This window comes from Rosa chinensis, chromosome 3 (assembly GCF_002994745.2).
Source record: "Rosa chinensis cultivar Old Blush chromosome 3, RchiOBHm-V2, whole genome shotgun sequence".
NCBI lineage: Eukaryota > Viridiplantae > Streptophyta > Magnoliopsida > Rosales > Rosaceae > Rosa > Rosa chinensis.
Genome location: NC_037090.1, coordinates 10,691,037 through 10,718,785, shown reverse-complemented (window position 1 = coordinate 10,718,785; position 27,749 = coordinate 10,691,037). Strand labels below are relative to the sequence as shown.

The 27,749-nt window shown below is 39.1% G+C and overlaps 5 protein-coding genes and 1 long non-coding RNA gene across 11 annotated transcripts; 2 read left to right on the top strand and 4 right to left on the bottom strand.

Annotated features, from left to right (window-relative positions):
- Positions 1-712: 712 nt before the first annotated feature.
- Positions 713-3,439, bottom strand: LOC112191882 (protein yippee-like). 3 transcript variants are annotated; one of them, XM_024331359.2, is made up of 6 exons: positions 3,150-3,439; positions 2,921-3,052; positions 1,864-1,907; positions 1,268-1,376; positions 1,068-1,123; positions 713-991 (listed from the first exon to the last, which is right to left on the bottom strand). In XM_024331359.2, the coding sequence occupies exons 2-6, from the start codon at positions 3,014-3,016 to the stop codon at positions 907-909; spliced, it is 390 nt and encodes a 129-aa protein (XP_024187127.1). In that variant the 5' UTR covers positions 3,017-3,052; positions 3,150-3,439; the 3' UTR covers positions 713-906. The 3 variants fall into 3 exon arrangements, with proteins under 3 accessions (XP_024187127.1, XP_024187126.1, XP_024187125.1); XM_024331358.2 differs by having other exon boundaries at positions 3,253-3,438; XM_024331357.2 differs by having other exon boundaries at positions 2,921-3,149; positions 3,253-3,437.
- On the top strand, positions 2,432-21,818 carry LOC121052247. Its single transcript, XR_005808653.1, has 3 exons — positions 2,432-2,444; positions 12,932-12,939; positions 21,293-21,818. It is a non-coding gene; the product is annotated as an uncharacterized LOC121052247 (long non-coding RNA).
- On the bottom strand, positions 4,407-6,401 carry LOC112191881 (mitochondrial inner membrane protease subunit 2). Of its 2 annotated transcripts, none has more exons than XM_024331355.2 (5): positions 6,131-6,401; positions 5,777-5,989; positions 5,618-5,690; positions 5,352-5,517; positions 4,407-4,892 (listed from the first exon to the last, which is right to left on the bottom strand). In XM_024331355.2, exons 2-5 carry the CDS (start codon positions 5,940-5,942, stop codon positions 4,797-4,799), a joined length of 501 nt encoding a protein of 166 aa, XP_024187123.1. In that variant the 5' UTR covers positions 5,943-5,989; positions 6,131-6,401; the 3' UTR covers positions 4,407-4,796. The 2 variants fall into 2 exon arrangements, with proteins under 2 accessions (XP_024187123.1, XP_024187122.1); XM_024331354.2 differs by having other exon boundaries at positions 6,167-6,399.
- LOC112191879 (chlorophyll a-b binding protein CP29.2, chloroplastic) lies at positions 10,155-11,607 on the bottom strand. The gene is made up of 2 exons (XM_024331350.2): positions 11,041-11,607; positions 10,155-10,671 (listed from the first exon to the last, which is right to left on the bottom strand). The coding sequence occupies exons 1-2, from the start codon at positions 11,524-11,526 to the stop codon at positions 10,312-10,314; spliced, it is 846 nt and encodes a 281-aa protein (XP_024187118.1). The 5' UTR covers positions 11,527-11,607; the 3' UTR covers positions 10,155-10,311.
- Positions 14,534-17,630, top strand: LOC112191880 (high mobility group B protein 1). Of its 3 annotated transcripts, none has more exons than XM_024331352.2 (9): positions 14,534-14,655; positions 14,869-14,898; positions 15,545-15,617; positions 15,750-15,881; positions 15,975-16,032; positions 16,130-16,174; positions 16,427-16,507; positions 16,622-16,702; positions 17,267-17,630. In XM_024331352.2, exons 3-9 carry the CDS (start codon positions 15,562-15,564, stop codon positions 17,360-17,362), a joined length of 549 nt encoding a protein of 182 aa, XP_024187120.1. In that variant the 5' UTR covers positions 14,534-14,655; positions 14,869-14,898; positions 15,545-15,561; the 3' UTR covers positions 17,363-17,630. The 3 variants fall into 3 exon arrangements, with proteins under 3 accessions (XP_024187120.1, XP_024187121.1, XP_040372807.1); XM_024331353.2 differs by having other exon boundaries at positions 14,610-14,723; XM_040516873.1 differs by lacking the exon at positions 14,534-14,655 and having other exon boundaries at positions 14,730-14,898.
- A 259-nt stretch (positions 21,819-22,077) lies between the features above and the next one.
- On the bottom strand, positions 22,078-24,716 carry LOC112192658 (E3 ubiquitin-protein ligase AIRP2). Its single transcript, XM_024332491.2, has 5 exons — positions 24,404-24,716; positions 23,553-23,703; positions 23,339-23,405; positions 23,015-23,246; positions 22,078-22,531 (listed from the first exon to the last, which is right to left on the bottom strand). The coding sequence occupies exons 1-5, from the start codon at positions 24,466-24,468 to the stop codon at positions 22,324-22,326; spliced, it is 723 nt and encodes a 240-aa protein (XP_024188259.1). The 5' UTR covers positions 24,469-24,716; the 3' UTR covers positions 22,078-22,323.
- Between the last annotated feature and the right edge of the window lie 3,033 nt (positions 24,717-27,749).

Here is a 27,749-nt window from a genome sequence, read left to right as displayed (position 1 = left end):
TGGTAAATAATACTTATAAAATTGTTTTTAGTACATAAAACAACTTCGGACCATGTTTTAATTGAAAGCAGCTTCTAAAAGTAACATTTGGGTTGCTTCTGAAATCTGCTGCCAGTGACCTAAAATTTTCAATCAAAACTGCTTTTTATTTATTTACCAAACACAATAAAATTAAAATTTTAGACAAAGCTAATTTTTTTAAAAGCGAAGCAATCTCAAACAAGGCCTTACTCCTGAGGCCAAAGGAACGTGATAAGCATGCAATTGGTTCTTTCTAACTCTAGAAGCCTAGCATTAGAGCTCAATTGCAATATCGACCCATCTCTACCATTTTCTATAAGCATCATTGCAATATTGTTCCCTTTAAATAAATAAGCACGGAAATCAGTGTGTGCCCTGACAGTTAGCCCAAGTGGGCGAGATGGAGTTGAGAATTTGGTTAGAATTAAACTAGATCAAGAGTTTGATTATCCTCCAATGTAAACTAAAAAAAAAATTCAGTGTGAGAGATAACTCTATATAATCTCTAGCAATTCAGAAACTGATTCATATGCTTTGTCCACGTACGAAGAAATGCTACCTGTATCAGTTGAAGGTCTAGTGAAACTGTGAAAGCTTGAACCAATATAAGCATGCATGTCCGAGTGTAATTTTGATATGCCAAAGTGAAAAAAGCATGCACAAGGTAACTATAGAATATCAGAAACACAACTTTTCGCAGATATTTGGATGACCAACTACTATATAGGAAATGACCATGTTCTAAAACAATTTATACAACAGGTGGAGAGAATGTCATCGAACACTTTCATGTCTAGGAATAGAATAAGAAAAATCCCATCTAGATAGCATAATGTCCCAAAGAATATACATTGAAATACTGAAATTTCCTGAATGAATGGTAAATCAAGCATCATCACCATCACTTCCACCAATATGAGCTTCCTGAGCAATCGAGTAGTTGCTTCCATCAGGACCAAGAATCTTGAATCTGTTCAACAACAAAAAATTCACTCCAAGAACTTTTAAATTCAACCTTTAAATCATAGACATGTACTTTATGTTACCTCTCAAGGATAAATTTCCCCTCCTTGTACTTCTGGCTTTTCTCATGTGCAGCCTCCTAAAGTGATAACCAGATTGAAAGGTTCAATACAGAATAACCTCTGGTGATAAGAACTACAGCATACAGAGGCTCTTTTATTTTATTTTGGTCTGATACAGTATTACAGATACAACAACCATAATTTCAATTGAAATATCTTACATATTTCCACCCGACAATAGAGCCACATGAAACACAAAAGATGTCAACAACAGTATGCAGTCCTGTTATCATGATCCGCTCTTCTTTCTCTCCATCTGTGACATTTACACTGCCATCCATTGGAGAAGCAAATTAAAGGTTAATTGATGCATTCATATAGGCAAGCTGCATGACAGCAAGAGTATAAGTTATGCTGTGATGAAGGTGAATGAAAATGTGATAGAGACAAATGTATGTGGCTCAACTGTATCACCCATGACAGAGCCAGGAAGTAAACTAGTGATATCTGAAAGGAAAATGCTCATAAGATGAATGGGTACAATGTCACAATTTTGTTCTTTTTCTCCTTTTCATACTCGAGACTTGAGACTTCAAAATTCATTATGGGAATGATCTCTATCTGGCCTAATTAGCAACATTCTTGCATTGCAGCTACAAGTCAATCCATTAGTTTGGTGGCTTAGAAATGATGTGTGGATATAAAATGACAAAGATTCAAAGGCAAGTAATAAATATCTAAATTCACAATCTATGAACTAAGAAGTAAGAGCAACAGGTAGATAGAAGTGCATGCACAGTTTTGATCTAACACTTACACATTATCCAAAAGATAAGCCTTTCCATGCCTGCAGTGAAAAGACTGGAACAAAAGAAAATCATAGTGTTAGAATGTTTCTGTCATTGCTCATATCAAGCATAGAACGTCGAGACCAGTAAAGAGAGCATAGAACAAGACTATCAGCAAGAAGTAGAAATATGTAACATGAAGATAAAATTATTAGAAATCCAAGAGATAAGACCTGTGCCTCTCTGATGGGGTGCATAATCAGAACATATGCAACTATACATGTATATGTTTATCGAGATACTTAGACTACTTACAATTAAACAGAGTTTAAGAGGCATCAAGCGGGAAAATCAACAGTTAAGAAGTTACCACAAACAGATTCATTTTAGTTTCTAAAATATCAAGAATGATTCAAACTTTTGAGAAGAAAACAACTGAGGCTTTATAAACCAAACATGCTCATCTAGTTTACTGTTTTAGAGACCATAGACAGCAGATTATATCCAACCTCCAGCCAGAATTCAACAATCAAAATAGGAAAAGTGAACAAGAGAGAGTTCTTGGACCAAATTTTAGCATGATTTATGGATAATACACTATTCCCAGCAAGTTATTCCTTGGTCTGTAATTGCGTAATTAAACAATCTCACAGTAAATGGTTTTAGTGATCAAAGTTCTTTATCCCAAGCAACTGAGAAAACTATTTCACAAGAAGCCAAAGTTGATTGTGATAGGCAATGTAGGCCATTTGGAAAAGAAATCCTACAATGCAGACAAAATGAACCCAGAAACAACCAAGATTTCATCATCCCAACACTAAACCCAAAACAGCAGCTCCTCAATATCTTATGCAAATCATTTTTGTTTCTTTATATAGCGGAATTCAGCAGGAAAAGAAGACACACCCACAAAAGCCAAGTTCTCACGCAAACCATCTAATCCCTCATCCAAAATTTGTCACAGTGTTACATGATCCACATCAATGCAACAAAAAATAGCACATGAATGACTACACACACATTCACCAACAGAAACGAAAACCGATACCGAAAAAAAAAAAAGCATTAAAGAAGAGAATTCCAGACCCGAGAGAGAATGTCATCAGCAAGAGCAAGATGGGTTCTGCAGTACTTGCAGCTATAGACGTGTCCTTCAAGAGTCAGCAGAAACAGCCTTCCCATGTTTTCGTTCCTCTACAGTTCTTGATTTTCTTCTCCCTACAGAACCACCACGATCGACCACCGTGTTACGCAAATTGGGAAAGCCAAAATGAAACCCAGAAATCACGTAGGATCAGAATTCAAGGAAATGAACCTGAAACAAAAAAAGAGAGAGAGAGAAGAGAAATGTGGGTGTACAATGCAGGTAAAAAAAATGTGAAGAGGAAGAAAGTGGGGTGGGTTTTTGTGATCTTTACCGGCGGTTACAAAGAGAGAGAGAGAGAGCAGAGTTGGCAACGAAGGCTTTGGTTGAGTTGGGAGAAGAGGGCCTGCCTGCCCAGTGCCCTCTACGTATTGCTTTAAACAGAGTACAAATCTTGAGGAGTCTCGACTCTTTTATATTTTAGCATTTTGAGTACTTAATCTCCTGAGATTAAATCTGTTAAAAATTACATGGTAAAAGCTCTGATGCAACTAGAGGATCGATTGAACAGACTTTACGATTTTTTTTTTTTTGGGTTACATTAAATGGAATCTAATTTATTCCCTAATTCTAATCACGTTTATTTTTTGTATCCCTCGCGAAATGAAAGAATTATAACTATACTCAAGACCACTTAAATCTAAAAGACTTGTCTTTTTTTTATTCTTCTTATTTTTCTGCGAGCGAATATAAACCAACAACAAAATACTCAGTTTAATTTTCAAATTACGATAACATTTAAGTATTTTGTTTTAGAAGCATTTATTAGAAGCATATGGATAAAAACAAAAAGTTTAATCATTTGATGATTTCACATTTAATTGGAGTGAGAGATGCTCAATCATTCATATATTAATTGGTCGGTGCCTAAATTTGCAAAATGTCATTTTGGTAGAAAGGAAAGCATCTAATTAAGTAAATGGAAATTTGTTTTGTTTTTTTCGAAATACAAATGAAATTTGGTTGCAGAAGTGAAAAGTGAAAAGTGAAAACCTCCCTCGGTTGTGCCTCTCCTCTACAGAGAGATAACTTGAGTTGATCAATCTGCAAGAAAGTGCCAAAGGGCACAAACAACCTTTCACAGTAATGACAAGACCAAGAAAAAGAAATCCATATGAGGAGAGTTGTCGCTGCCACTGAAAACCCGGATCTGAGGGGCTCACATTTTCAAAGTACTGGGTAGCCTAACATACTTTCACTGTCTCCATTTTCTATCTTATACTGTCGAAAGTAGGTAATGGCCGACCTGTGATTCTTGGTTGGTTAATGGCTATACATCCAATCCAACTAGCATTCTAACCCTATCTCTCTTCCTTTCAATTTCTGTCCAAAAGCTATGTGGTATTGTGGTAATGCTTCAACCACAAACAATGAGCTCTTGATTTGGGTATTCAAAAAACTCAAAACAATAACATTATAGAAGCATGCTTTAAACAACCTGTAAATGACCTCATTAAGAAAACGGTTTGACGGAAACAATGAGTTGGGAATCAATATCTCAAATCACTAGTTGAATATCCTCGCATCTATGGTCTAACACTACATATTTTTGTGGGCTTGATGATCAATAGACAATAGTCAATACTAAACAGCTAGATATAGAACCAAAATGAAAACTAAGACGAACTGTTGATCATCTTGGACATCTGTGTTTGATTTTATGCCTGATCAAGAACTTGCAGCGGGCATTATTTGAATACTGTTGACAAGCAACAGTGCAATCAAGAATGCATTAGGGTGAAAACAAGAGGAATCTGGAAGAAGAAATGTTATCTCGCGAAAAAATTGTCGGCGAGAGCGATTTGCAACTATAGAGGATCAATTGTCCTGCAGCGTATTTCTCTGAATAGCACCTATTCTCTGAGGAGGCCACACGATGTGGGTCACCCTTCCTTGAACTAAACCCAGTGGAATCTGCCAAGAATAGCTTCAGTTAGTGAACGTGACAGAAATATTGAAGAACGTCTGATGTTAGCCACACTTGCAAATTACCATACCCTGCAATCTGATGCAACTAAGTCACTATTGCACGCTGCATGCTTTCATCAAGTAAATAAAACTTACAGTAACTTCTAAAAGAAAGGCCAAGCACGTTTCATTTACTCTGATGCTGAAAACTTTTACAATCACCACAAAACTAGCATACCAAGGAGAAGCTAACAATATCTATTCTACCCTCATTGAGAATTTCAGAATGCAAAATAAGCAAGCATAGTTAATAGACATCAAAACAGATATATAAGCAATTTCCAAATACCTAGTCTTAGTGGGGTTTCACTTCTTTAGGCAACAACACTAGCATGAGGATTGGTAACACTACTGTTAAACTATTTTTCTTTTCTAGAGCACAAAAATAGCAGAAATATAACTTACTGTGCCAAAAGACCTTGAATCCATGCTAGAAGATGAATTGTCTCCCTCAACCCAGCAATGTCCCTCCGGAACTTTCAGCATATCGTAGGACTTACGAATTCCAATCCAATCACCAGGTAAGGCGGTTATTCTCTTAATATGACGCTCCTTGTGATTACTTGGTGAGCTGCAAAATGTACCCAAAAAATAAAAGTCTTATTAGTCTTATCTCACCAGAAATATTAGTTTATTTCACCAGAAATAAACAAATAGTAGCGGAGAAATACCTGAAGACTACAATATCACCATGCGAAAACTTGTAATCGTTAAGACACGTTTTCTCCAACAAAACATAGTCATCTGCAAACAAGATCGTAATCATGCTAAACAAACCATCACATTGCACATAAAAGCAATTTGTTTACGACGTCTCTTGAGATACCAACCAGTTGACATCCCCAATAACTTGGTCTTTCCAGGATTCAATGTAGGAGCCATAGAGGAACCCCGCACCGGAGCAACACTCACAAAACGATCTGAAATACAGAGACCCACTGCCCCAACCGTAAAGAACTTATTGGCGAAACCCCACAAAACCTTCCGAGTACCCATGTCCAGGTTTCCGCAGATACTCAAATGCCGAAGCAGAATAGAAGAATCTGTATTACAATTTTGCAAAGAATGAAGCAAACTAAGAAATAATCGAAAAACAATGTAGTGGGATTGGAATGTGGAAATAGCAACTAAGATTTAAGCAACAAGAATACTGTTCAATGTCTCAGAGGCATATGATCGAACACCTTGTGTGCATTCAATCAAGGAGCGAGAACTAGTACCATTTTGAGCAATCTCCGATGAAATAAATCGGAGAAGCCGCCGTGGGCGGTGGGAGTGTTGGAGAATAGAGTTAAAAGCAAAGAGGCGGCAGGTTGGCGACGCGTGATTCTGGGAAGGGCCGAGAGGCGAACTGTGGAGTATGTTGTGGGTAATTTTATTCTCGTTTTCTAGTTTTGGTCAAATACCAGAGACTTTAGGCTCAAGGAATTTTCATTTTACAACAAGTTTACCAATTTGGGCCGTTTAGACTTTAGGATGCGAAAAGGATTTACTGCAAGCCCAAATGCCCAATTTTAACGGTCCCACTTTATGCATGGGATTTTTTTTTTCTTGAGAAGAAATTTCATTAGGGAAAATGGTCCGTACGGTACCCCGTCTTTTTCTTCTTATAACTTTTGGTACCTGACAAAAAAAAACATCAATACGGTACCTGAGGTTCTTTGCCCGACCGAAGATCGGTACATATGGCCGTTAGCTCCGTTACGGAACTTGCCATCTAACAATTTTTTAAGGGTATTTTCGTCATTTTATGTCTTCATCCTCCTTAATCCCAGCCATGTCCCCAATGTTAATAAATTGATGGTAGTGATCATCTAAACCTCTACACCCGGGTCGCACCAAATCACTCCCCCCCTCCTCCTCCTCCTCCTCCTCCACCACCACCGCCGCAGCCATTAGATCATCTACGACCACCACCACCCCCGCCGCAGCCATTAGATCACCTACGACCATCACCTAAACCCCGCACACTCCCTCTCTTTCTCTTCCATAAGCTTCTCCCGGAGTCAATGATCATTCAAAGTGACAAAAAGCAAACAGAAAGGAAGAAATACAAAGACCCAGATCATTCAAAGTGTCATGTTGAATCAAAATCCCTCAAACAATAACAAAACCCACAAGATACAATTTCACTTTTGCAACAAAAAAAACAGTTTCTTGAATCAAAATCCCTCAATTCTTGCATATCCCCACCCTCCGCTCCGTCCTCCTCCAACTCCTCCTCGCCCTCCTCCGCTGCCCGGGTCGACCCATCCCTCTCAGACCTATCCCCACCCTCCGCTCCGTCCTCCTCCAACTCCTCCTTGCCCTCCTCCACTGCCCGAGTCGACCCATCCCTCTCAGACCTATCCCCACCCTCTGCTCCGTCTCCTCCAACTCCTCCTCGCCCTCCTCCGCTGCCCGGGTCGACCCATCCCTCTCAGACCTATCCCCACCCTCCGCTCCCTCATCCTCCAACTCCTCCTCACCCTCCTCCACTGCCCGGGTCAACCCATCCCTCTCAGACCTATCCCCACCCTCCGCTCCGTCCTCCTCCAACTCCTCCTCGTCCTCCTCCGCTGCCCGGGTCGACCCCACCCTCAGCTCCCTCCTCATGACCCTCCTCTCCTTCACCATCTTAGTCGGCATCAACCTCTTCCGCTGGTTCTTGCAGCGCTCCAAAACCCATGAAATTGATGGTGAGATTCAAATAGATTGGGATAGAGAAATGAAAGGGGAATCAAGGAAAACAAGATTGGAGGAAATTGAAAGGAGTGATGGATTTGGAAGGGGAAAAATTGAAACTGAAACGTTGGGTTTCTGTTTGTATTGGCTTTATTTTGATAGAGCTTCTAGTAGTGCAACTGAAAAAGAAGAAGAAGAAGAAGAAGAAGAAGAAGAAGGGGAGAGAGATCGAGGGGAGAGAGAGAGAGAGAGAGAGAGAGAGAGAGAGAGAGAGAGAGAGAGAGAGAGAGAGAGAGAGAGAGAGAGGAAAAAATGTTAAGAGAAAAAAAAATATATAATTAAGATATAAAATGACGAAAATACCCTTAAAAAATTGTCAGATGGCAAGTTCCGTAACGGAGCTAACGGCCATATGTACCGATCTTCGGTCGGGCAAAGAACCTCAGGTACCGTATTGATGTTTTTTTTTTGTCAGGTACCAAAAGTTATAAGGAGGAAAAGGCGGGGTACCATACGGAACATTTTCCCATTTCATTAATCTAAAAGAGATTCGTACTTTTTTATTTATTATTATTTTTTTTTATCAAGATTTGAAACTCATTAAATAATCAAGAAATACAGTGTTCAAAGTAACTTCAACCTTTCTCATCCTCCTTGAACCCTTAACGAAACAAAATGTGTACAATGATGGAAATGTAGAACTGTCAATTATAGATTCCATGAGCCGATAGGGGCCAAACTTTAACCATATGAATTGTCCTTTCTTTCGGGCTATGGATAATCAACTTATCCCAAGAGTCTTGATACATTCTTATAGCCAATCTCAAGAAGAGACTAACTCCCTTCCACACCAATACTAAAACCACCTATATACGCGCATAAACCAACCTCAAGATGATGATGACAACAAAGGAGTCCTTTGATGACGTTATTCTTTATTTGTAGGAATTGTGCTTTTATTTCTTTTATTCGTGCTCAACAACGGCGGCGACACTAGAAGTTGGCCATCTCGTATTTCAGGTTTACCATGGGTGGATCCTGGAGCTGGTGAGGATGGCTTGTTAGGGCGATGGCCAATTGTGATTGGGGTAGGTGTTCGGAACGTGGTTCTCAGTGGTGGTTGGGTTTTCAAGCGACGACGTTGTTCACGGTAGGTCTGGTGGTGGTGTGGTTGATATTTATAGCGCTTCAAGTCGTGGTGTCGACAGCGGCGACGACAACTTGCGGGGCCGGGCTCGTTGTTAGGTGATGTGTTGGGCAGTAAGGTTGCTAGGCTTAAGGATTGGTTGCGTAGCCTACGACAGACGATTTCCATAAATACGAACTATTACAGTGTTAATCGATATCTAATGGTGAAGATCCAGATATTTCTAACTTATTTCATCATATTGTGAACAAAAAAGAAATGAATAATGCTAGCTGAACTATCTTTTTAGGTACAACTTGTATCTCACCTAAAGTGACAGCTGATGTAACAGAAATACCAATATATCATAGAATTTCATTAAATGACGTGATGTGCCACATAAAGTGTGATGCGGATTGTATTCAAAAATGTGATTCACCTAGCGTTATTCAAAAGAAATATGCATCAGTCTCTTCTGTTTTTTTTTTTTGGGACAAGAAACATCCATCAGTTACCTGCATGGCTTTTCATTTGTTTTTAAAATAAATCCAAATCTTTGATTTTGAAGATTTGTGATTTGAATATGTGCTAGCATGCCCTGCTCCCCCGAGGTAACAACTAGCAATCAGTCAAATATGTAGTGGTGTGCCTAGTTGAGCTACGCAGACCATGCCATGCACCCCCAACACAGCACACAACCGCACAGCCGAAACATCACCGGTACCACCCAATCTTAAGACAACTAAACTGAGCAGAGCAAAGCCCTAAATCTGGCTAACCCAAGACGAAGACATCGACCCGGAGATACATCTGATGGCTTTAAGCATAATCGAGATAATTAGCGATATCAGTCAAGATGAAACAACGACCTCACCTGCCAATCTAGTTACCGTATCACATGCTGATCGAACTACCATCTATCAATCTTTTGGATCGACTTCCAAGATACTAAATAGATGACGCCGGTTGAGGAACTCAGAGCACCCAACGAGGATTGGCACCATAATATATTTTAGATGCAGCGACAGACACATTGATGTTTGAGAATACGTACTCACTGATCAGTAAATGAACAGCCATGCACCTTGAGGTTTCTTGCTGTGCCCACCAAACAAAACGTTATCAAACCATTTCGATTTGATGCCCATGAAGACCATAAAGATATTAAAGCAAACTACATTGAATCAATTCTCTTATGCAAGGTAAGTAATCAGAATTGACTCTACTCCGCCAAAGTGATTAGAAGTTCTTGGATAAAGGGAAATTCACTCTACTTGACCGATGTATATGTAAGCCATCAAACTGAATTAGATGGAACACTGATTGAATAGATTATCTTCGCGCGCCCAAGCGCTCAACTTAGCATTCTTTGTTTAAGGTTCTATTTGAACTAAACCATCATGAGGACCGAGTACCACTAGGTAATAGTCTCCTAGATATACTCCATTAACATGCATGTAGTCATTTAACAAGTAGTAATCTCATTTCATCACATCGCATTTCACAATCTTTACAAGATAAGCAGTAATAGTGCAACTCATGATTCATCTAATTACTTAACAACAGCACACATGCTCAAGAGGAGAAGGCATCGATAATGGTGGTGTGGAGCGGGTCACTCAAATGGGTAGCCCAGTTGTTAAGCGGGCCTTTACCGGTGACAGCAGCCTGCACAGCAAATCCAAGGAACCCAACCATTGCGAGACGTGCATGCTTGATTTCCGCCAGTTGAAGTGTAGCCTTCTTCTCCGGGTCAGCAGCCAAGCCCAATGGGTCGAAGAACTTGCCTCCCGGGTACAACCTCTTCTCTGGGTCGAGCTCAGCGTTCCTCTGGAACTCAATGTACCCGATCAACAGAACCTCGATCCAGATCAATGTGGTCAGTGAGAATGGAAGGGGCTGTCCCAAGTAAGACGACCCTTCAATCAGCTCCACCTAAACAATCAAAACCAAATTTGAGTCACCTGACCTAAACAGAACTTACGTTTACGAATCTTTTGAGTTGCAGAATATCTCTGACCACGTTGTATTTACTATTTATGATTCCGGCCTATAGAGTTAACACGTTCGACCAAATAAACAAACAAACTCGAAAAAATGTGCCTATATACCTTACTGAAAAATTAGAGCTAAACAGCTCAAAATTCGAGTCACTCTCTACCTAAACAGCTTATGTTTACGAATGTTTTGAAAAATTATATTCTGCAATCTCCGAGCTCGTTGTGTTTACGATTCCGGCCAGTCGGGTTAACACCTTGGACAAAATAAACAAACAAACTCGAAAAAATGCGATGTAATGCTTACCTTTCCGGCATCTTGCCATGTAATTCCGGTGAGTGATTCGACGGTGAGGGCGCCGAGGGTGGCGAGCATGGCCCAGCGGCCGTGGATGAGCTCGCACTCACGGAACCTCTGCAGCCCGAAGACTTCAGAGTAGGGCTGGAACGGTGTGGAGGACACGTCAGAGGTTTCGGTACGGGTACCAATGACATCTCCCGCCAAATTCTTGGCGAGGTTCTGGTCCAAACCATCGTAGTCGTACTGCAAGTACTCGGCGGGTTTGCCCAAACCGAAGGGGTCGAAGCCGTAGTCGCCGACCAAGCTGCCGTCGAGCCACTCCGGGGCCTTGGCTCCAGGGTACCAGAGCGGGCGGTCGGTGAAAGTGGACTTGGACTTCTTGGGCGCGGCCCGCTTCTTGGCCCCGAATCCGAATCTGGCCTGGACCCGGCCCGAGTTGGAGTACACGTCGGGGATGCGGGTTCCGATGAAGGAGGATGTAGCGGCGGCCATGGCTAACGTGCGCCGGGGGTGTGTGGTGTAGTGTGGTTTGGGAGTGGTGGGAGGTGATCGGATTTGGAGTTATTTCGGAAATGGGAGATAGAGGTTTTATTGAGGTTTGAAGGATTATCTGAGGGGCCGGATTGAGGCCGTTGAAATGGGGAGGGTATCCATCTGACGGCTGTGAGGGAGTCGGCCTTATCTTCGCCTTATCTATTGTGGGGTCTGGAAATTGACTCAAGAAAACTAGACCACTGTGGCAGTTGTTGTGGTTGTGGTTGCACCCACAATAAAATCTACCTGGTTTTTCTTGTGGTCTCTGGAGTTTCTTCTGCATTTGGTTGCATGCTATTGGTGGAGAAGTTGATAGAAAATACAGTAGAGAATCGCCAATGACCTTGACGACTTTTTTTTTTTTTTTTTTAAGAGATGGATTGATTTCTACTATTAGTTTCTTGTATAGATGTTTTCATGAATGACTAAATATTAGTAATCGACTTTGGTCATTAGCAGTGCCTATATTGTGTTTTTGTTCTGTTTTTGTTCTTTAACATTGAGAGCAACTCTAACAGCAGAAATTAGAGGGAGGTATAAATCAATGCTTTAAATAATTTTTTTTCTCCAATTTTAATAAATTCTTTATTTTACAGTAATTTATAAAATCTCCATAATTCTTCCTTAAAGTTTTAGACATTTCTGTAAATTTATGGAATTTTGTTTTCTCTTTCCTCACTGTCTCTCCTCACTGTCTCTAAAATGGAGATAGTTAATTAGTTATAGAGAATCTGTTAGAGCAAAAGAAGCTAATTTTTTTAAAAAAAAAAACTACTCCAATCAAAGGATCAGTCTAATTTTGAGCAGAGGAGCTCCCAAAAAAGCAGAGGAAAACCTAGAAGTTTGAGAGAGTTATGCCATGTCCGACGGCGCACCCATGCGGTGTAGTCGTCGGACGGGCTCGAAGGGACCTAGTGCCCAGAGGAGCTTTGTCCAATCGCAGCCAGGGCTGCGGAGCGACTGTGATGCTGTCCAAAACTGTTGGAGGATCTGATGGGGAAGGACCGAGCGGTTAGAGGTGGAGCTGGTGTCATCTAACCCAAGAACGAGGCGCAGTCAGCCTAAGGGTCGTCTGGAGGTGATTACTTCGTGGCGGCAGAGCTGGGATCGCCGATTCTCAGATCGGATATGTGGGATCCGATTTGATTTAGGCGATTTGTCCTTGATCTGGGGAGGAGCGGCGCCGCTATCCAGCGTTTTGGTTGGATCACGATCGCTCAACGGTCAAATTGATGTAGGACGAGAATGTGCCCAGGTTAGCCAGAAAACCATAAAAGCAAAGAAACGACGTAGAATCAAGAAGAGTGATTGGAAAATAGGTAACTCACGCGTAATCAGGTTACTAGCCGCTGGAATATTCAAGAAGATTTGGTTTTGGACTTTTCGGGTTTCTCGTGCGAAAAGTCAGGTTTTGATTTTGAATCAGATTTGACTAACTTTTGGCCAGAATGTCCGTTTGAGACGCATGATAGCTTTCCAGAATGGGAACGACGAGATCTTCAAGACTCACTTTAGTGAGCCCTATCAGATTTAGGCCAAAATGTATCGTCTTAATTATCCGATTCGTGATTTCATATTTTTTAGGCTAGTTTACATTCTTTTTATTTTAGGTTTTCTAGTTTATTTTGGATTTGTTTTGTTTTAATCCGTGGGCTTTAGGGTTTCATTGTTAGTCGCCCTAGGGTTTCTTTTCCCATATATAAGCAACCTTAAACGGTTGCAGAACTATCTTTTATCATATTATCAATCAAAATTGAGAGTTTTCTCTTTTATCTCTGGTGGACTCCAGAATCTTTGTTTTAGGTTTATTGCTGGTAAACCTAGTTATCAATCCGACTGCGTCACAAATGGTGGCCGTGGTGAAGCTGCTGACCATCGGAAGGTACGAGTGGTGCAGGTGAGAGAGGATGGCGTCGTGACACCTGTAGTCTGGAGCTTTGGTTTGGGCATGATAGTTTTTGGGCCTGGGCTTCAGCTCTGGGCCTAAACGGTTTTTCTTTATTGCTGTTTATTTTTAATAAGATATGGCTTGATGCCTGTAATAAGCCCTATCACTATTTGGTAGGGTGACGTGGGCTTGGTCCCGGTATGCACACTCTATGTGTCTTGTCTGGCCTAGCTCTGACTAATTAGATTCAGATATAGATTTAAAGGTGAAAATTGTTGTTGATTTAATGATAATTGATCAAGTTTTGCTGCTCAAGTATCCACTAAATTAAAGACACACTATTACATACTCTTGTCATCCTTTGACGGTATGATTTTCCAATCAAATCACTTATATCACTTTTTGTTAGAGATTTAGATTTTGTTAGTATTACTCAATTCATATGATGTTAGTCTCTTGATGCATCATGTAAAACATATATTCATTGATTAATGTCTTATCAGATAATGTGACATACTGAAAGAAAACGTAAATCTCAAATGGATTTAATTGGGTAAAAAGTACCCTACTCATCCAACACTTTGTATGCTCAGTAATTGTCCATACATTTTGTTAGGCATGCAGTCTGTGTTCTCTAAGTAGAGGCAAACCAATCCATACATCCACTGATCCACTACCATTACTACTACTGACCATGAAGTCTAAACAGAAGTACACACCATTTAATTCCACAATCCAAAACTAGTTTGAACATAGAAGTCATTTTCTAATCTTTTAATGCTATTTTTGCACAAAAAAGAAAGAAAAGGAATCTCTATTTTTTTTTTTTTGGACAAAACAATCTCTATTTATATTGGACATTTTTGGGCCACTGTCATTCCGGGCCAACTACTGGGCCACTCTTTTCACATTGGGCCGCATGACTTCCCAGTCCAACACATTCTCACAGCCCAGCATCTAAGAAGACTCTAGGACACTTGAACAGATCGCGACAGGGGCGCGGGTGACACGTGTCGGGCGTGCCACAAGATACCTAGCTTGTCTTTGCCTGTAGGGGATAACTTGGCGGCAATCATCCCACTACACTGCCCCACTTCTTTAGAGATTCACATATATCAATTGTATCCTACCCTTGATTTTGTTTCTCTGTCCTTAAAAACCCTCGCCTTCTGGAAACCCTCGGAAACCGGGTGTAGTAGGTAAAACCCTTTTCTCCCGCTGACCTCTTGCGCCTCCATATTCCTTTTCACGTTTACCGCTTGCTCCGGTTCCTCCTCTCCCCCCTTCTCTCTCTCTCTCTCTCTAGTCTTACTCTTCTCCTTCTCCTCTTCTATTCCCCTCTCTGTTTTGTTCTCTGTTATTCACTAATCTTTGATTCTCTTCTCTTTTGCGGTTTTTGGCGTTTCTCATAGGCGAATTGCTCTAGATTCCTCTTTTCAAAGGTAAACCTTTTCTTTCAGATCTACTTCTGTTTCCGTCGCTGTTTGATTCGAAATTAAAATTTAACATATACAGGCTTTGTTTTGGTTGCTCAGAAATTACAGAAAAAAAAATTACGCAAATTCAGTATTTCGCTGCCAGAGATTGAAATTATCTCGGAATTTATTGGCTGAATTCGTTGTGTTCGTGTTCGTGTTTGTATTTTATTTAATTTTTTTGTCTCTGTAAATTGATACGTTGTTGCACTTGTATTTGGTGGATTAATTGAATTTAATTTTGCAATTAGTGTTTGTGAATCGTGAAAAACTAGCTAATTCATTTTTGATTAATTTTTGGTTTTTTTTATCGAAATTGATTTTGAGTTGGATTCTTTATGTCACTCGGAACAACAAGAAATACTAATTATTTTATGTATGTATGTATGTATGTATTTATGGATGTATGTGATATGATTATGAACGAATGCATGAGGTGTGATTGGCCTGTGTGGGTGCGTTGACTTGTGTGATTGAGGTGTGTTTGACTTGCATGATTGGAGTCATTGGACTACTGCGTGACGGTTGGCAGATTTATACCTTGTTGTTTAGTTGTCTTCTTTTGCTCATATTTTCTGAGCAGATGATTTAATTGCTGTGTTTTGACATACAGACGCTAATCTCGGAACAATGAGGGCTGCCAAGGCTAAGGCGGGAGCAAGAGCCCTGAAACCTGTCGATGATGGGTTAGTTAGCTGTTTTCTTTCCGTTTGCGTGCATTTTTTTTTTTTTGGGTCTTCTAGAGTGAGGTTTCGGTTTCATGCCTGTTGTTTGCGATGTCTGATACATGTGTATTATGTGCGTCTTATTTTTCCCAGGAGAGTTGGGAAACGAAAGGCTGCTGCTGCTCCAGTTGATAAGAGTAGCAAAGGAAAGGCCAAGCAGACAAAGAAGGCCAAGAAAGACCCCAACAAGCCTAAGAGGCCACCTAGTGCCTTTTTCGTGTTCCTGTATGTATCTCCTTCTCAGTACTTTAGGAAGTGGTATCGTTTGATATTGTGCTACTTTTGTGTAGATTTTCTAATTATTCTATTTCATGTCAGTGGTCAGTTCAGGGAAGAGTTCAAGAAAAAGAACCCTAATGTGAAAGGGGTAGCAGCTGTAAGTGATTCATTGACTTTTTCTGATCTAATGGTTCTAGTCTACACTTTTCCTATACTAGAAAGAGAACTGATTTGTTTATTGTATGAACTTGAAGGTTGGAAAAGCTGGAGGAGAAAAGTGGAGATCCCTTTCTGATGCTGTAAGTGTTATCCTTTTGTAATTGTTTGTAGAATTGTTTTCAACTAGTCTTGTGGATAAAACTTTTATATCTTTTGTCTTTTTCAAATTTTGGTGCCACTCTTTTTGGTTGGTGTTTGATTTGTATGCTGGGGATCCACATCTAGATGAATTTTGGAGATATAGAAGACAGTGTTTGTTTGCCAAGTACCAACTTTATTTTTGTGAATTTTGTGCTTGTCGCTTACTTTCATTTGTCTCCATGATTGAAAAGGAAAAAGCTCCATATGAAGCTGAGTCTGCAAAAGCAAAGACTGAGTATGAAAAGCAGCTGAAAATCTATGACAAAAAGCAGGTGAATGAATATCCATGTCTAACCTTCTAATTTGAGGAAGGATATGTTGGCTTGTTTCATGTTTTTTACGATGTTATTAGCAAGTTTTCATTTTTGTCTTTTTATTCATTGCAGAGTGCACCTGATGATGGTGATGAAGAGTCAGAGAGGTCAAGATCTGAAGTGCATGATGAAGACGATGAGGCTAGTGGGGAGGTAGTCCTATATATACTACTTTTGCTTGGACTTCGGTTCTTCTTTCTTCTCATGGCAATACCCTTTATGTTAGTCATGAGAAGCGCATAACTCAGTGGCATGGTTTGGATTGGGTTTCAAAAACTCCATTGGGGTGTTATGTGTAAGGTGATTCCAGTTTTGGTGATCCACTTCCAGGTTGTGAGTGGAAGTGGGAGACAAAAAGTGGAGAATAATCCAAAAGGCCTATTAAAAATGTTTGAGCAGATCTGTGTTTTGAAAGACCTGATGGTAGTGTTGAAACAAGTGGGAAAAGGAAAAAAAAGAGAGAAACAAGTAGGAAGTACCAACAAAAGGGAAAAAAGAAGAAGATGGAAACAAGTTGGTACGAACAATAGGGGAAGAAAGAGAGAGTAGTAATAGAGGTACCTAAAATGATATTTATAGATACCATGACCTCAGCATGTTCTGGTTGAGATGAAACACCAACAAAATACATGGGATTTGTATGTTGCATTGTGTTGATCTATGAGTTTTCTCTTATCTTCCACAGATATTCTGATGTAAATGCCTTATTTCTTGTAGGAGGCGCAGCCAAAAGCGGAGGAAGCAGAGGAGGAAGAGGTGGATGACGAAGATGAAGGGGAGGACGAGGGTGAAGAAGAGGAAGATGACGACTGAAATTGCAACTCCTCTACTTGGCAAAGTGGGTATTTTGGTTAGAGTAGACTTTGGATTTCGTAAACTCAGGTTGCATGGTGTTTTTGGAAACAGACAACATTATTTTCAACTGCTGTGTCCATATAATAGAATTAAGCAGGAGCCTAAGCAGTAGCTTTCCTGTAGTCCTTGTTAGCTTATATGATTTTCTTAAGATCAGTGTACTCTTTTAAGGGTCTTGCATACAGGACTTGCAACCTAAAATATCCCCTTGTTTTCTTTGCCTCTATTTACCATCTAAATCTTGATTATGATCTGTGCGCTATAGAACATTATTATTTCACGGTTTCAGGTTTATCACGTGAACGAAACCAGCCCAGTTTGGTCCGCACATCTCATTTTGGGGACAAAGAAACTTGAAAAAATAACTTGCTAAGAAATTAAAACCAAATGAATTTGACACCAAATGTCAACCGGCAAATGTCATTATCTTGATTTTATTTATATTTAGTTCACGTTTTGTATGTTTCATAAAAGCTTATTTTTCGATTGCTCTCCGTTGGGATCGCAATAAGCGCCCGGGTTTGCGTTTATTTCACCGTTTTCAAGTTTTTCTGTGAATAAAGTGGAAGCCCAATTTGGATCTCATTTCATTTTGAGGTCAAACAAGATTGCTTTACACCCTGCTTGAAAGATTAACTCGTTAAGGAATTCAAATAGAAACACTCAATTTGGTCGATCCCAATTATTTGCGTACAATTATTTGGTGTACCCAAAAGCGAAAGCGAAAAGAAGATGAAACAACATGAAGATGGCGAATTATTTGGTCGGTAATGACATATGCAGACAAAGTTTCGTTGGCGAATTTTTGCCGAGAATGATTTTTCTGACAAATACTTAAGTTGGAAAATGTAATCACATTGATTGCTCATAAGCTCTCGGGCAGTAAATCCTTGTAATTAATTAACCTCTTTTGCTCATATTCTGATTTGCTGCGTGTTGACTTTTGACTGTATTTTGACGTATGAGACCTGAAACTTGTCTTGCATACAATTATTGCACTTGTTTGGGGTTTTAGAGCGTGGTTGCTATCTAGACTTTGGTTTGCTCGACTATCTCTGCTAAGGTTCCGGTTTCCTGCCTGTTGTTTGTGAGGTCTTTAGTTTTACTATTATCTGATAAACGAAAGTTGACAAACGAAAGGTTGCTGCTCCCGTTGATAAGAGTAGCAAAGGAAAGGCCAAGCAGACGAAGAGAAAGGCGGCTAAGAAAGACCCCAACACGCCTAAGTGGCCACCAAGTGCCTTTTTCGTGTTCCTGTATATGTTTCTTCTTCTCAGCCATTTAGGTAGTTGTATTGTTTGATATTGGACTATCTTGTGTAGATTTTATAATCATTTATTCTATTTCACGTCATAGTGGTGAGTCCAGGGAACCAAATGAACAAAAAAAAAAAAAAACAGATGAACAAAGCCCTCATGGGGGAGCAGAACCAGCATCATAAATTAAAATGTGGTTATGACTTTGGATATACAAAAGATACGAGGAATTATTTTTACATTATTATTTGAAGAAATAATATAGGAGACGCCATTCTAATATGTCCCATATGCTATGGTGTAAACCGTACTATAAGAAGTTTATTAATGATAATACAGTATGAGCACTAAAATAAAGTAATTAAGAGTTTTTATCACCACTAGGGTCAAAACTTTCTTGCAACGAACAAAATGATACCCAAGTTTCAAAAGTGATCAAAACGATACTCAATTTTTAAAAACAAATCAACTTGATTACCCAACTTTCATAAGTGATTAATATGATACCTAAAGTTTTTAAAACAAATCAACTTGATATCTTAGTTTATTTTTTGCAACTTTTTGTTAAAATTGATCACGTGTGGTGCAGTATTTTGTGGGGTTATAATAATATTTTACACAAAAACTGTTTCTCAATTATTTTTTATTTTACTTTGTTAATTCTCTTCTTCTTCTATCTCTACCTCTCTTTCTCTCTTCCCGTTTTTCTTTATTTCTTTAGAAGTTGGGAAACATCCGAATTTTATTTGTTTCTAGTTTTCTACGATCGATGGTAGAAATTGAAATTGAATGGAAGCTTTTTTTTAATTCTATAGAAGAAGAAGATTAGGTTATAGATGGTTGATGGCCCTTTGACCACAAATCACTTCAATTTTCGGGATTTATTTTACATTTGATTTAATAAAGAGGTTAGAAAATATAAATTGAGGTATCAAATTGATTTGTTTGATCACTTATGAAAGCTGGGTATTAAGTTGATTTATTTTTAAAAATTTAGGTATCATTTTAATCACTTTTGAAAGTTGGGTTTCATTTTGTCTGGTGCAAGAAAGTTTTGACCCTAGTGGTGATAAAAACTCTAAAGTAAAAGCCTAGAAAATAAAAGATGATTTGGGAAATCCAACTGGCCCACTTAATTTATGAAGGAAACCCTACTTTCAAGTTGGTTCCTTAAACTCCAAGTCATTAGTTTCTATAAAATGGACATCTGAAACCTTACTCATATTCTTTATAGCAAAACACATACGAAGCCGCAGCCATCAGTTTCTATAAATTAATTGATACATAGAAACCCTAGCTACTCATATATTCTTTTTAGAAACAATTCGTTCCAAGACCAATAAAAACAAGAAACATGCAGCAAGAGTGCGCAATGGAGGAGAGCAGAGGCAACCAAGGTCATCATCTACTTCCTGGCGAGAGGTTCTGCCCCATGGAGGACGAACTAGTTCTCTTCTACCTCAAGCCAATGTTGATGATGGAGACCGAAGGATATCTCAAGCCAATTGTTTCTTGGAAACAATTACGTCTGTGATGATGGAGAAAGCTCAAATAGGGAGCAAGAAGAGTTGCCTGAGCCACAAGCAAAGCGGCAGCAAAGCTTACCATATTTTTATAATGCACCAGTGCCATCAGAAAATGATGCATTCGCAGCTGAACTAGAAGAGTTATTGCCCTGCTTTGAAGAGGATAATCTCCAAAAGAAAATGATGCATTCGCAGCTGAACTAGAAGAGTTATTTCCATTCTTTGGAGAGGATAATCTACCATCAGAAGCTGAAGCAATTGGTTTTCAAGGTCAGGAGAATGTGGGACCTTCCTTTGGAAATGATCATGGAATACTTAATCCGCTGCCGGAGGAAGATTTTCTTTTGGAGGAAGTAGGAACTAGTGCCTAATGGTATCAGTAGTAATATAAATGTTGTTGAAGAAAACGCAATCAACAGGATGGTGAATGATGGCACTGATCGATATGCCACATAAATCCTTGGAAAATGGTTGCAGTCAATGTGGAAGCAGTAATGTTTATGAGGATCGATTGGCTTTCAGGATGGAGCATATTGGCCAGAGTCTTTAGAGGAGGTGATCCCAAGTTCCCAACTGATGAGCAACAAAATTCAGCTGAAGTAGATTGTTCAGATTGGTTGGACCATATTAGTTTTACTCCTGAGGAGAACAGCTTCATTTGGAGTGAAATGCAATGATGTTCTTAATTAGCTGACATTGGCATGCAATATGCTCTAAATTGGCTAGCTGTTAAGATTGACAAGAATGTCAGTCGATCTTGTTTTAAAATCTGATTGCATGTAATTTGAAATCTTCAGACCTGTATTAAAAGTGAAAAAAGTCTCTACATTCAGATTCAACGTACTAGATGAAAGTTTCTACACTATTATAGCCTGTTACATGCAATTGGTTAAGTTTATGAAGCTTTCTTTTCTCTCATTTTTTATTTTGTTCATATGATATATGACACAAAGAAGTAAATTTAATCTCACAAACTACTATTGTTCTGTATCTCTACTTCAAACTTCAATTAAAACTATATCTCGTGATGATAATACTAATGCATGGTTTCCTAGTCTTATTGGAGTGTTTTGATTTAGGAAGGAATTAATCTGGTAATTGTATAGCAGCAGCACCACTTCATCATTAGAGTCTGAGTTCTAGACAAGGTGTGATTCATTTGGGAAGACCAGCCACTGTACCCTCTAGTTCTTTTGCAAAACAGAGACGAATATCACAACAGGAGAGTGAAATGACCAGACAGATTCGTGATTTATTCTATTATGGGGGTTATTTTTTATGTTTTGCTTTTGGAAATATGTAAAGGCCTACGAAGGCAGTAGAATGGTGTGAAGGTTGTGAGACATTAGGTCGGGGAGATGAGATTGCAGGAGGGACATGCATGGTTGGCTTGTTCAAAAGGAGGGAGAATTGCTTTCGTTACCAACGTGCTCGAGCTTAGACCCTCCCCGAGGCAAAGAGCCAGGGAGACCTGCCTGTGCTTTTCTTACAGGTAGAAGCTCACTCTCATATACTATGATGTAACCATTTGCAGGTGTATCTCCTTTTAACTGTCATAAAATTCTGTAACTTGATGATGGGATTATCACTGAGAAGAATTTGTGATCAATACCATATACATTAAGCAGGTTATGAAATTGCCTCTAATCGATATGAACCTCCAAGCGATGGTCTTAGCCAAACCTCAATGAGGAACAACATTGGAGAGCAAGTAAGCTGTGTTGTACTAACGAAAGGGGTACATTGCACCATCAGTGAATGCCATGGGCAGGTGATGAACTGATGAAGCGATCCGATTCATCAGTCTTTACATGTCCAGTTGATTTTCTTTAAACAGATCGAGGCCATATAAGGATACTCTCTAGGAACATCTATAGAAAAGAAGAGGACAGAAATAATAATCTGTAAACTACCACAAATATAGGTAGTTCGTAGATATACAAATGAGAATGTGTCGAAGCAATGGTATTTACAATTTTCAATATAAGCTTGAAGGATGCAAAAGAATTGAATGAGAATTACATACAATCAACCTGGTGTCAACTACAGCTAAAAGTTTCCAGCCTGTTTAAATAGGACATACTTCTAACAAGACTATACAACATTTACAGAAAAAATCCTTATCGATAAAAAATCTTTATCGATAAAGGTCATAAGAAACAACCCCATGCTTTGGAACAAGAAGAGGCAGCTTATCAATGTAGATACATAGTCTCTTCAAATTCTCCCTAGAGATTGCAGACATGTCAACAATCTCATTGTTGCCAGTGTAGATCCAAAGTTCACATGAGTCAACTCTTTTGAGGCTGTCTCGGCAGAAGGGGCAGGACTGAGAGCGTGTCCGCCTAGATAAATTCCAAAAAGGCAATCTTTTAGCTATGTATATATAAATCATGCCATTGATATGTCAGGCAAAAAGATATCTAGGATTAAGATTACAAAAGCCAGTGACTATCCTCGTGCATGTCATATTACACACCAGAATGAAAGGGCTCTTGCCTTCTGCTTCATACTATGTCTTAATAGAATTTGTGTTTAATTGTAATGTAGTCTTGCACAAGCGCTTCTATCCAAGGAAGCCTTATAATGATATCAGCTCATCAAGATCATGAATGCCGTTATGTATGCACAGTATAATGGTTGCTGCACTTCTAAGTATGTATGCATGATAAATGATCGTGTATCAGGGCCATGAGTTTGTGTGAAAGTGAAAACTCACATTAATCATCAATAACCGTGCAAGGGCACCGAGGAAATTTGGATCCAGTTGGCTAATTGAGAAAGTATTGGGAAAAGGTTGAACATGGTTTATAAAAACAGCTGCTTACCAGTTCCGATAGCACTTTATACACAAAGAGTGACTGCAATTGGGCAATACGACCTTGCTGTTCATCTCCATACAAATACCACATTCTTCTTCTCGCTCCAACTCAATTTCGGAGAGCTTTCCTTTGTCCGTCTCATCTTTTCTCTTGTACTTGGAACAGATTTCTTTCTGTTTCCGCTCTTCTACATCAGTCATTCCCCTTTGAAGTTGCACTAATGAGGGAAATATTACACCTGTTTTTTGAATAGTCAAAATAGGTTTGCTAAGCAGTAAATTCATAACCTTAAGTTTTCTTATCAGATGAATTCACTTCACTTTCACTTACTGTAGAACTCTTTTAAACTAGCTTTTCTTTCATGAATTGACATGGTGGTCTTCCCATCCTCATATGCCTGTGACAAAATTGACAATATCACATCAAAATTACATTTTCATACCCGAGACAAGCAGTCAATTATCTTTAACACAAAGAGTGGTTCATATCGATTAACTAAAGCGGAAACTAACATTTCATATGTGTAAAACAGAATGCAATATACCCTGTATATAAGAATTCTAAGCAATCCTAAGGCACCGGCAAGGTGACAATCAGTCCACTGAATAAGAAACAGAAAGAATTGAGCCGCGGGGCTGTATGATAATCTCATTTGGAGGCAAGCCCCATCATATTCTCTTGGATAATCAGACGCCCTGTGTCACCAAGATACATCTCACAAGTTAGAAAAGATTGTTAGAATAGATGCAACTCTCCTGTGGCCCTTCAGAAAAATCCAAAATGAATGATGCATGAAACCAAAAGAAATGATGCATGAAAACAAAATTTAGTTACCTAAAGTTGTAAGTTATGCAAATGGCCAACAAAAGTAATCACATTGGCTGGGATCAGAGCAGAACTTATCATCTTATATTTAGTTATTTACTATATTTACATAGAAAGTATTCTACCAAAATATTACCTAATTTGAAAAAGGAGAACTAACACGGTAGAAAACACCAATAATTGCAGCCGACAAACCCAGAAACAAGTTAGAAAGAAAACTCAAACAAGCTCAAACCATTCAAATACTCTGTTCTATCAGCACAAACCAACCTTTCACTCCTTTATAGAATCCAGCACACAATTCAAAATTACTTATGAATAGTGGGTTTGGAGCAGAATCATTTACACAACCACCCAGTTGTTCAACATGTACAAACCATAAAGCTAATCTTGCATAGCACAGGAAACGGTGCAGAGAAATAAAAAACTTCCAAAAGCAAAATTAGACAGATCAAATTCCAAAGATGACCAATTTCCATCAAAACCACCACAAATAAACAAACTTGGGTATGGCACAGAATCAGACCTATGATGAAGATTGAGCCAAAAAAAAAAAAAAAAAAGTCTTACAAAGTATTGGCAAACTGAATATCAGCTTCAAGCGCCTTAAGCGAATCCTTGAAAGACTTTCGCATTTTTTTGTATCTCCTCAATCACTCCTTCACCTAATAATCTCTCCCACCAAAAACCCCCGATCATTAATCCCACAATACCCAAAACGTCTTGGATTCTGGCACTCTAAACCCTTCTTTCTGCCTCGAATTGAAAGACAGAAGAAAAATCTGTGATGGTATATAATGGGGTTCTGGGGCTGAAACTGCTGAAGCGTTTAGCTTAGAGAGAATTTAGAACACACTCTGAGAGAGAGAGAGAGAGGTGGGGCTTACTTGGCTTTCGCTTAGAGCACACGTAACTGTCTATACCTCTCACTAGACTACCATCTGATTTAGACCTAAAATGACCGATTTGCCCTCCGTCCTGCCTCCTTATTTTCATGACGTGACCGTTTCCCCATGCTTCTCATCACCCGCCCCGAGAGATCCTACCTTTTCTTTTTTTGAGCTCCACCGCTCTCTGCGGTGCTGATTATGCGACACGTCGTTTTGTGATGTGGGTGCAGAGAAGCTGCGTGTAACCGCAGGTGAGGCGGCGAGTGGGGCCTAAATGGGGAAGGGGTTTGGATGATGACGGTAGCGGTCTTTGGGACGCGTGGCTTTCAGGTACGATTCGAGTTCAACCGTTAGGCTGTGGGACCCGGTTGTTGGTGGTTATTCTAGCGCGACGTGTCGTGATTGGTAAGGGTGTGGTCCCCGCCGCAAGCCCACCGTGTCCTTCACCTTGTCCCATTATAATTTCTTTTTCTTTTCTCTTTTCCTCTTTTTGCAAAAATAAGAAATTATGTATTTTTGAGCAAATTAATATATTGTAGAGGAATAAGTTCTCATTCAGTCTTTATTCAAAAAAAAAAAAAAGGTTCGCATTCAGTCTTTCACACTTTGGTGCCTTATTGACTAAGTGAAGGATGCCACTTTGTTATTTTCCATTATTATTCACGTTTAAGCTCATGATGAGTTGATGATGAAAAGTTAAAAAATCATAGGGTTAAATAGGAAAAAATTGGTTTGCTTTAGAAATATGTAGACCGTAGTCATGGATATAAAGATGATAATGCTCCACCTTAAAGAATGATGGTGATTGATTGATGTAAAGTATGCTCTTTTCTCCATTGTTGTTTTCAAATGAATCTCTTGTATAGACTTTACTGGAGGTTTCTTGCAGAGGGGTATTCCAATTAATATTCTTTACTCCTAAATTTAGAGATTAAGAATCCACCAACTTGGAGTTATTTAATTCACTTAGCAAAGAAACAAAGAATGGTAGAACTAAATTAAGGTATCCGGTTTGATCATCCTGCAGATATGCCTAGTAATATCCAATGCCAAATACAAAAAAGAGCGGCCATCTTATTAGTGCTTTATAGAAAGAAAAGTGCAGGTACATGTTTTACATCTCAAGTTATTACGATTGGACTAACTTGGGAAGTAGGTGAGAAATGCTCTAGTGCTTTTTAATAGGTAATGGTTGTCTATCACTGAGAAAATTGCATCAAAATGATTAGACGAAATGTTGATGACAAGAGTAGGATTTGTCATAGGTAAGAATGTAAGATCGAATCCTGCCCAATTCATAAATGTGAACTTATATGGGTAGAAGTTCATAAATGGAAGTTACCAATTACTTTGTCAATTATGTATAGCTTGCAAATTGGATGTAGATAGTGAGCGAACCGTGCACTAATACAATTGTTTGGAAATCCTCCTTGAGGGATCCGGCTCCTCTAAGTATTGATGCATTTTGGTTGGAGAAGAAAGTAATTTAGTGAGTCATATATATCAAGTGTCTTTTAAATCATTAGTGGATTGTATCTTCACGATGCACTCATTTATTTATTATCAATTATATATTCATATCTTTATATTATAAGACTGTGAAATAGTTGCACCACATATTATTTTGACCTCGTTAATATAACATGGGATGACCGATTCACTTAAAATCTTATCGTTGGGGTAACATTTAGCCAACATCCCCAATCCCCAAATATCTAAATTATGGAGTACACAACTGCATGTGATTTTGTTATTTTAAAAGCGAGAAGATATCGATGAAGTACAGTGCAAAGAGGTTAAATAAAACGAGGTGTTTGAGACTGAGTATATAACAACTGAAAATGAAAATAAACTGAAGTGTGAGCTTCTTTATCTCACTAGCACGCCTAAAAGAACCGTATCAATCCATTCATATAACATTATCTCCATATCTCTCTCTCTCTGTTTGTGGTCGTCGAACATTGACGGGCTGCCTAGCAACATAAAAGGAAGAACATGAAAACAACATTTGGGTATGTCGGTTGTTCTTGAGGTTCAGTATACACCATAATAGAATTGAAACTACACGAAGTGAAACTACATGTTAGGAACAATGACCGTAGAGGAACAAATGTTAGGAATTACACTGAAGTTTTAATCATTGGTTGGATGATAATGACAAGCCAACCTATCCTCAGAGAGATTACAGAAAGAGGATAATCGTGGAGTGAGAAGCTCCCATTTGCTTTGCTTGCAGCATCGACAAATTAACTTGAGCCAAGAACAGGGGCAAGTTATTCTTTTCATTGAATAAGAAGGCATAAACGAGTAGAGTATGGAATTGATAATCAATAACATGAATCTATTTAATGAGGTCCAACACATTCTTTGGTTGATAACATAATACGATATGGTAGGATGTGATTTCTTAATTCTATTGATGTCACTGGCTGCCCTATTCCCTACCCCCCAATCAATTGGGGAAGATACGAAAATTTCAAGTTTTCCGGAAAAAAATTAGCAATTAATATTGTTAGTTCGTGACTTCGTGGTGTGATACTGTCTCCGTGTCTCGTAGTTTGAGTGTTTGACACCCTTGTCGTCGGCAAAAACCTCTATAAGAAGAATAAAATAAAGGGTTTTTGTCCATTTACACCATTTTTAGAGATTTTTTTCCCACTTACCCCACTAAGTTTTTTTAATTCCCTCTTACCCACAACACTCTAAGGAGGTCTTCCCTAATACCCCATTAAGATTTTTTTTTTGTTTTTATTATTTTTTTAATACCATTTTACCCTCACCTTTGTTACTTAGAGAGAGAGAGAGAAACCATAGGAGACTTCGCCGGAGTCCGATCACCGGCAGCCGGATTCCGGCCAACTTCGCCGGATTCCGGTGAGCGGTCGCCGGAATCCGGCCAATTTTCGCCGGAATCCGGTCACCGGCCGCCGGATTCCGATCACCGGCTACCACCCACCGGAAAGTTTTTTTTGCCCCCAATAGACGTCTATTGCCCCCTAATAGACGTCTATTGCCCCCCAATAGAC

Bases quoted from the DNA above. Each gene is read 5' to 3' on its own strand.
- LOC112191882 (XM_024331359.2), bottom strand. From the start codon at position 3,016: ATGGGAAGGCTGTTTCTGCTGACTCTTGAAGGACACGTCTATAGCTGC. The intron at 1,908-2,920 runs GTCTGGAATTCT...CTTTTGTTCCAG, and splicing joins CTGATGACATTCTCTCTCGG to TCTTTTCACTGCAGGCATGG. The intron at 992-1,067 runs GTAACATAAAGT...GTTGTTGAACAG, and splicing joins GGGAAATTTATCCTTGAGAG to ATTCAAGATTCTTGGTCCTG.
- LOC112191881 (XM_024331355.2), bottom strand. From the start codon at position 5,942: ATGGGTACTCGGAAGGTTTTGTGGGGTTTCGCCAATAAGTTCTTTACG. The intron at 5,691-5,776 runs GTTGGTATCTCA...TCTTGTTTGCAG, and splicing joins GTTATTGGGGATGTCAACTG to ATGACTATGTTTTGTTGGAG. The intron at 4,893-5,351 runs GTAAGTTATATT...TATTCTTGGCAG, and splicing joins ATTCAAGGTCTTTTGGCACA to ATTCCACTGGGTTTAGTTCA.
- LOC112191879 (XM_024331350.2), bottom strand. From the start codon at position 11,526: ATGGCCGCCGCTACATCCTCCTTCATCGGAACCCGCATCCCCGACGTG. The intron at 10,672-11,040 runs GTAAGCATTACA...TTGATTGTTTAG, and splicing joins CATGGCAAGATGCCGGAAAG to GTGGAGCTGATTGAAGGGTC.
- LOC112191880 (XM_024331352.2), top strand. From the start codon at position 15,562: ATGAGGGCTGCCAAGGCTAAGGCGGGAGCAAGAGCCCTGAAACCTGTC. The intron at 15,882-15,974 runs GTATGTATCTCC...ATTTCATGTCAG, and splicing joins AGTGCCTTTTTCGTGTTCCT to TGGTCAGTTCAGGGAAGAGT. The intron at 16,033-16,129 runs GTAAGTGATTCA...ATGAACTTGAAG, and splicing joins ATGTGAAAGGGGTAGCAGCT to GTTGGAAAAGCTGGAGGAGA.
- LOC112192658 (XM_024332491.2), bottom strand. From the start codon at position 24,468: ATGCGAAAGTCTTTCAAGGATTCGCTTAAGGCGCTTGAAGCTGATATT. The intron at 23,704-24,403 runs GTAAGACTTTTT...TTGGTGACACAG, and splicing joins ATTCAGTTTGCCAATACTTT to GGCGTCTGATTATCCAAGAG. The intron at 23,406-23,552 runs GTATATTGCATT...ATTTTGTCACAG, and splicing joins TTAGAATTCTTATATACAGG to GCATATGAGGATGGGAAGAC.